This window comes from Artemia franciscana, chromosome 16 (genome assembly GCF_032884065.1).
Source record: "Artemia franciscana chromosome 16, ASM3288406v1, whole genome shotgun sequence".
Classification (NCBI taxonomy): Eukaryota; Metazoa; Arthropoda; class Branchiopoda; order Anostraca; family Artemiidae; genus Artemia; species Artemia franciscana.
The window spans coordinates 22,536,569-22,544,328 of record NC_088878.1 but is presented as its reverse complement, the minus strand read 5'-3'; the positions used below and the strand labels follow the sequence as shown (position 1 = coordinate 22,544,328).

The 7,760-nt window shown below is 34.2% G+C and overlaps 1 protein-coding gene across 1 annotated transcript; it reads left to right on the top strand.

Annotated features, from left to right (window-relative positions):
- Positions 1 to 6,597: 6,597 nt before the first annotated feature.
- On the top strand, positions 6,598 to 7,119 carry LOC136036786 (uncharacterized). Its single transcript, XM_065719114.1, has one exon. It carries the CDS (start codon positions 6,598 to 6,600, stop codon positions 7,117 to 7,119), a length of 522 nt encoding a protein of 173 aa, XP_065575186.1.
- The last annotated feature ends 641 nt before the right edge of the window (positions 7,120 to 7,760 follow it).

Genomic DNA, 7,760 nt, shown 5'->3' with positions numbered 1-7,760 from the left:
TGACTACTCTTTCCTGTAAAAACAAACTTAAAAAAAAACTAGGAAAGATATATCTTCAATATTTAGAGTAGAGGTGGCTACCCGATTAGTGAAAGCCTTCTGCTTCCGGGAACAGCCATAGGGGTTAAACCTCAAGTAGCTAGCCCCTCTAAACGCTATTACGTGCCCCTGGGTCTTACGCAATATTAGAGAGCACCTGTACCGGAATAGTACACCTGATTATTGCCTGGCAGGGAATGATTACCTGTGTTAAGGATGACGCAATCTTGTACGACTTCTTATAGGTTAGGGACTCCGTGGGGATCCCAAGCTTATAACTGAGGAGACTGAATACGTGGGTGCTACGTAAAGGTGGATTATACGTGGTTATTACGTAATGGTAGTGCAAACGTTGGATGTTATGCAGTAACGGTTTACATGTGGGTATCACGTAATGGTGGCACAGGCAGGCTGTTGCGTAATGATGGCCAAACACGGGTGTTGTAAATTACTTTTAGAGATTCTGTTCTTCCTGATTTCATTTTTCTTAGAATTTTATTTTTCTTTCAATGTGTTTTACTTTTTTTTCTCACGGAACCTTTATAATCTAAAGTTTCCTGCCTGTATTAGGATTCGAAAGAGATTTACATCTTATGGAATGGTGTTCTAGACAGCTGGACTATGAATGCCTTTCTAATATTATTATTTGGGTAATACTTTCTATGTTGTAACCTATTCGACCAAGGGATGATTCCTGCTCCACTAGCTAGAATAATTAAGTGGATTCCGTGTTTTTCTATAACTGCAATAACTGATATGCAGGGGAAACACTGATTCCAAGAATTTGGTAACATTTGATTTACACCTTATTTTTAAATAATGCTTTAGAGGGTACAAAATATGTGGCATAACGGGCACCCACCACTACCCAGAAGGTCGCAAAAGCTCCTTTACTTGTTATTTTTTCAGGATTGATTGTACAAGGAGCAAAGATTATTCGAAAAGAAATAACAAGTTCTAATGCCATTCTCAACTGAAAAATATATTGGAGGGCAACTAGCCCCTCTCCCCTACAAATTTTTTTGCCAATTAATCAATTCAATCATCACTGAATCGTCTCAATTCAGTAAATGTTTATATGAGTTTAAAACATCAACCGGTTTTGAATATGGTGAATATGGAGTATTATTGAATATGGATTCAATATTCTCCATATTTTGAATATGGAGGGCAACTAGCCTCTCTTCCATACAATGTTTTTTGCCCATTAATCAATTCAATTATCATTGAATCGTTTCAATTTAGTAAACGTCAATATGAGTTTAAAACATGGTTTCTAAGAACAATTATCAGCAACAACCGCTGTTTCAATATGTTCATTGTCAAATCTGAAGTCTATTTCATAGATTTGACATCCACAATTATATATTTTTATGTCAATATCTAAAAATCTAACAATGTAAGACCTATTGCTGCTGAGGGTTTTCCTATGAAAACTTTATGCTATACAATTTCTTGGAGCAAATAAGTGTCTAAATAAATGGGATGTTGGTGAGCACAAGCAACAACCTTTCAAACTATACAAGTTGCATACAATTCATGTCGATGATTCTAGTGTTTTATAAGAAAATGAGCAGTTTAGCCATGTGATTTGAATAGAAATTGGACAGTGACAATACCAATATACTTGGAAAGGTGACAACTAGTGATCCACACTTGGTAGGGAAAATAGATCATAAAATATTTAATATACCTCAATGGATGCTTCCTAATATTAAGATTGATATAAACTTAAAATTTAATCCGTCATATTTTTATTTTGCAAAATGTACTTGCCCCTGCACCTTAACAACTGTCACTCTCACCTTGGCAATTCTTCATATACAAAAGCAACAGATTATGAGTTTTGTTGCTTTGGCAATTTAAAAATTAGGGCTAATGGAAATAATATCAAACTGCTCGTTCCATATACAGTCACGAATCAACAACATATAGCTAAGGGCTCAAATACCTAAGCCAACTAGTCATTTATCTATGGTGAAATTCTTTCAAAACCTAATATGGCTATTGTAAAAAGTGCTGGTGAAATTGGATCAGGGATAAATTCCCCACACATATTCGAAGTTTTTGGACTTTTATCTCTTGTATGTAAAGTAAATAGAATTCCACCATTGAGTTTATCCTTTGGTAAATCATACAGGACTCTATATGAAATGACTATGCAATCCCTAGATTACGATTTGCAACTATTTTGAAATGAATAAATACAAAGTTGAAACTATAGGGAAAATCTTTTCAAGACAGTGGAAATCAATTCTGTGAATATCTCGGTCATAAGTCCAAGGGGTGTCTTCAGCACAATACGAGAAAGAGAGAAAAAAAAATATGTATGCATGAATAAACTTACATTAAAATGTGAAAATTAAAACTAATAATGTTTAAACTTTTTATAACAGCCCTAGCAGCCTTACTTCAACGAAGTTCAACCAGGAGTTCAAACACTTTAATGTAAGTTTATTTATGTATACCTATTTTTTTCACTCTCTTTCTTGTAATGTGCTGAAGACAGCCCTTTGACTTAAGACCGAAATATTCAAAGAATTGATTTCCATTGTCTTGAAAAGACTTTCCCTATTGTTTAGACTCTGTATTTGTTTGTTATGGAAAGGCAGTGTGGTCTTCGTCACTATTTTTATTTTAAAATAATATAAATTATGCAATATTTGTCAAAATTCTTTGTAGGTACTGGAAATATGATTATTGTCTAAACGAGAACTGTACTTTTAGAGTGTACCTTTGTCAAACCGCTAATGGGAAGTATAGCATTAATCTCCCTAAATCAATTTGAAACGTATTGGGAAATTAACCAAAAGGGCAGTTTTCCATTAGAATTGGCACCAAGGATAAATATCAAACATGCAATGTATTCCACTTAGATCCGTACATGTCCAGACACAAATCCTATGCTGGTATCCCCTCAGATATCCTTAACTGGTCATTGAATATACATCTTTCAAACACCGGCAAATAATGAATTTTTAGACCCTCTTGGCCTAACGTATGCATTCTACACGCTTCACATAAAAAGTTTCTTGAGCAAAATGGGAATTTTATTGTTCAAAATTGGATGCAAGTACAATATTTATTGGCCAAAAAGTTTTGGATTTCAGGCAGTATTACATCTTGTTTCTCAATGTCGTGGTTATACTTACAATAAATTTCTGAGCATTTACGTAGAAAATTCTCGTAACAAATTAAAATCAGTAGGTTGGTAATCATAGTACCCAGCATCTTCACAGATATGTTATATAACCAGACTATCTCATTATTAAAACAATTGAAGTTGTGACCAGGTCTTTCCTCCCAAAACAATGTTAAACAACAATGATTCCCGTGTCTTAAAAATAAGCTCGTATCACATTAAGTGTTTTCTCAATCATACCGGGATAAGTGTTTTCCCATTGATCATAAATATAATAATGGCAATTGGAGCATAAGAAAAAAGTAAAAAAAAAGAAGTAAGATGACACTAGACCCTTAAGGTCCAAACCGGCGGTGCTGGTCTCCGTGTCATGACCCTTCAGCCAGGAAGTGCAATGGGGGGCTGGGGGCCAACCGTCCTATGCTTTCACACACCCTTCCTGCTTACCTTCCACAGATTTCACCCGGTACCCATTTAGAGCTGGGTCGACTCTGGCTGAGCTTACAGAGTCACGCCACTGACCCCCGTCCCGAACTAAATAACTGATCACAACTGGGATTGAACCCATGCCCCTTGGACTAAGAATTTCCACCCCAGCGCACCAGCCACTTAGCCAGAACGGGCGACATAGTAAACTATATTCATATAGAAAACCTCTAGTGAGAAAGTCACAAACATGTGCAATGCAAGAATTACACTCTTCAGTTCCCACTGCATATCCTCTTTGTAATCTATATGGATTGCACTATCTACACTTTTCGTCAAAGTTATTAACAATAGCCCAATTTTTAGAGTATGATCACTTGCTCAACGTATACAAAATAGTGAACATATGTAGAGCTTTTTTCACAGCTGACTTGTCTCACTTAAAAAAAACTGACTTGATAACGTGATTAATAAAATAAATGTTCCATTTACTTCTTTAGAAAAATAATCGATTGACGTCACAAATCTTATTTTAGCAGGATTCTTCAACTTATGTGCTGGTTGAAAAGGGTCTAGCTAGGGTGCAAGAGTAAATCCACAACATCATTTTCTTTTATTTCAGCAAGTATGTCGATAAATGGAGTAAATGCATTTAGCCAATTACATAAAATTTTTGTAGAATAGTCCAAGAAAGAAATTATTTTTCATTATTTTGTGAAACATACTTTGAGAGAATATTCTTCTTTGAACAGATAGCTTAAAAATGATAGTTTTGAATCAAGCATTTCTCCAAAGCCACGAGACTCCGGATGATTTTTCATTTCTCAAATCCAACCATTATTAATCTTGACACTCACACTTATGATTATAGCCTAAAAAAGAATGAAGACTCTTTGAACCTTCTCGCCTCAAGTGAAATATCCAAAAAGTAACATATTTTCAGAAAATGGAATATGAACAATCTCATCTTTTTTACACACTGAATCTAAACTATTGTCTTCAATATATTTCACTAATACCTATAATTCGGATTGTAGTCTCTGCAAATTCATTAGATTGAGTTTTGCTGCAAAATATATTGTCCCACTCAAGGGCTAGGGGACAAGCTCTTGTAATTTCTACTGCTACATTAGTTACCCTAGGACTAATATCGACAATACCTTCAATATCCAATAGAGTAAAAGTATCCAATACTAAAGATTATTTGAAGAACAAAATCCATGTGGTAGATACACTAAACTCTTATCCATTACTAATATAAGCCATCGTAAGATCTAGTAAGTTGCACAAGGTTACTTAAAAGGCAAATACATCGTGAAGAAACTCAAAAAATGTATTGGGACCAGGATTCGATGGGATATGGGCGTCTTCGAACCAATCTATGCCACATTGCCAAAATAAATCAGTAAAAGAAAAAAGAATATGTCAGTGCTATCTCTACAAAAAAATGGCTTTCCTTGTTGGCGAAGGTGGTTCAGGCAGGGACAGATCCCGGATTGTTTTTTATAGGGGAGCTTGATAGATTTTCCCGATAAACTTGCCAATAAAGAAAAACCAGCGATTGATGGGAACCTCCACAATTATAAGTTGTTTAATCCGGGATGGGAACGATTTGACCCTTAAAATTTTTAAATAGGCGTTTTTGACTATCTGCACTTTTCTTAAGAGTGCGCTGATTTTGGAAATACAGTTTGCTCATCTAGCTTTTCACCCAAAGTATTTCTTTGGGTGAAATGAACGAGTTTAAATGACGTAAGTGACTGAGGGTTGAAATTGAGCCTGAATACCTATGCAGGCTCATCACAACTTTCTCTCCAGCTGCTGAAATTGTGTTAACCTGTTCAACTAAGCATAAATTAATTTAGTATGAAATGAAATATTTACGACCAAAAATAAAATCGTGGGTTCTAGAAAAACAACTTTACTAAGATAAGAAGTGAAATTTAACCATCAAAGCACCATAGATCTTGGAAAACTATCTTTGGACGTGGGCACTCATGGATATTGAGAAATAACAATTTAACTTGCTTATGTACATTTGTGGTCCATAATGAAGTGGTTGACATACGGTATAAAAGATACACTTTATGGTATCTTGCAACTGATATATCCTTAATATTCTTGCGCGACCTCTGGTCCCTTTTTTAACTTAGGAATATCTTGGAAGTTCCTATAAGTGTTTTATGATTTATAATTATGTCTTGGTTTTTTGTTGATTCTAAAGGGCAAATAGTCCCAGTGGTGTATATATAGCTAGACCTTCTACCGTTGTGCATTAAATGAAAGCAATATTATTATACCAAACTTTTACATATATAACGTTATTTAAGCTTCTCGATTTCCCCTGGTAGGTATGCTCTATTTAATTCGAAAGACCAAACCGAACGAAACGCTACCCTAAATTTTAATCCACATAGGTCCTTACCCCCTCCAAGGGTTAGAATAACCCCCAGTATTAAAACCCAAATTAAAGCCAGTTCACTACATCTGATGAATAGAATAGCAACTACCATACGAAATGTGGTGGCTTGCCTAAAAACTGGTTTTGGAAGACTAAATAAAGCTGTAAGATCTAAAGATCTAAAGAAAATTAACGTAATGAAAAAACAGGTCGCATAATAAATCATGAATCAATCTTGCGTTTAATTATTAAGCTAGGAGATATAGATTGGAAGGAAGTAGTCAGTACTGAGGATGCAAACAAGGCATCGGAAATGTTTTATAAATCATTTAATGATGTTTATAATGATATATGTCCGAAAGTTAAAAGGAAAACACCCAAATCAATGCCACAAAAACCATTGATATCCCCGAGACTGTTAAAATGTATTAATGAAAAAAATAGACTATAGAAAATTAAATCCAACTATCCGTCTGATGAAAACATCCAGAAATTCAAATTGTACATAAGTACTCTGACTAGAACTTTGAGAGAAAGTGAAAGAAATTATTATGAAGAGGAAATATCTTCAGCTGCGTCCCAGCAGAAAATGTGGGAAATTTTGCGTGATAAATTAAACAAAAATAAACCAAGAACAATACCGACTTTTCTTAATAATGGAAATGACGCTAAGGAATCAACTGAAAAAAAGGATATCACAGAATTATTTGCTAAGCATTTCAGTAAAATTGGTGAAGAATTGGTTAGAGATCTTTTGGATGAGTCATCAGATTATACACGATTTTTGCCCCAAAACGAAGTTAAATCATTGTATATGCTACAAGTATCATTCGATGAATACCAAAAAGCTATTAGTGATTTAAAGAGAGGAAATTCGACTTCAGTAGATGATATATCGACAAATCTTTTAAAGAAAATATCAGGAGTAATATATGAACCTCTTGCACATGTTATAAATACGAGCATAAAAAATGGTGTCTTCCCTGATCTTCTGAAAAAGGCTAAAATAATCCCTATATTTAAGAAAGGTGAGGCTCAAGATCCCAATAATTACCGTCCTATTGCACTCCTTTCCCCACTGGCTAAAGTTTTGAAAAATAATGAAATATAGACTTACATCATTTCTGGAAAAGATAAATTTTTTTTTTCGAAGTTCCAGTTTGGTTTTTTAAAAGATAGATCGACAGAAGATGCCGTCGCCGCAACATTTTCATTAATGATGCTTTAGATGATGATTGTTTAGCAGCTACATTGTTTTTTGATATTAAGAAAGTTTTCGACACTTTAAATCATGAAATTCTATTTAAAAAATTTGAAAATATGGGAATAAGACTTTAAAATTAATCAAATCATATTTGCACAATCGAAGGTTTGTGGTAGATATTGATGGTGAATATTCGTCTGAGACATCGAATAATAATAACGGCGTACCGCAAGGTTCAATTTTAGGACCTCCATTATTTTTAATATATATAAATGATCTCCCTAAATCTACTCCTGAAAAGGCATTAACAGTTATGTTTGCGGATGATACTGCAGCAAGTTTAAAAGCACCAACATTAGATGCACTGAATGAAAAACTGATTGAAGTTACAAAATCCATCACAAATTGGCTCCAAATTAACAAACTTGTCCCTAATTTTGCTAAAACAGAATTTATTATTTATGGAAGATCAAACCAAAGTTGAAAAATATTTCTGTGAATAAAATTAACATTGATACTATTCATGAAATCAAAAGAGTATACACAGC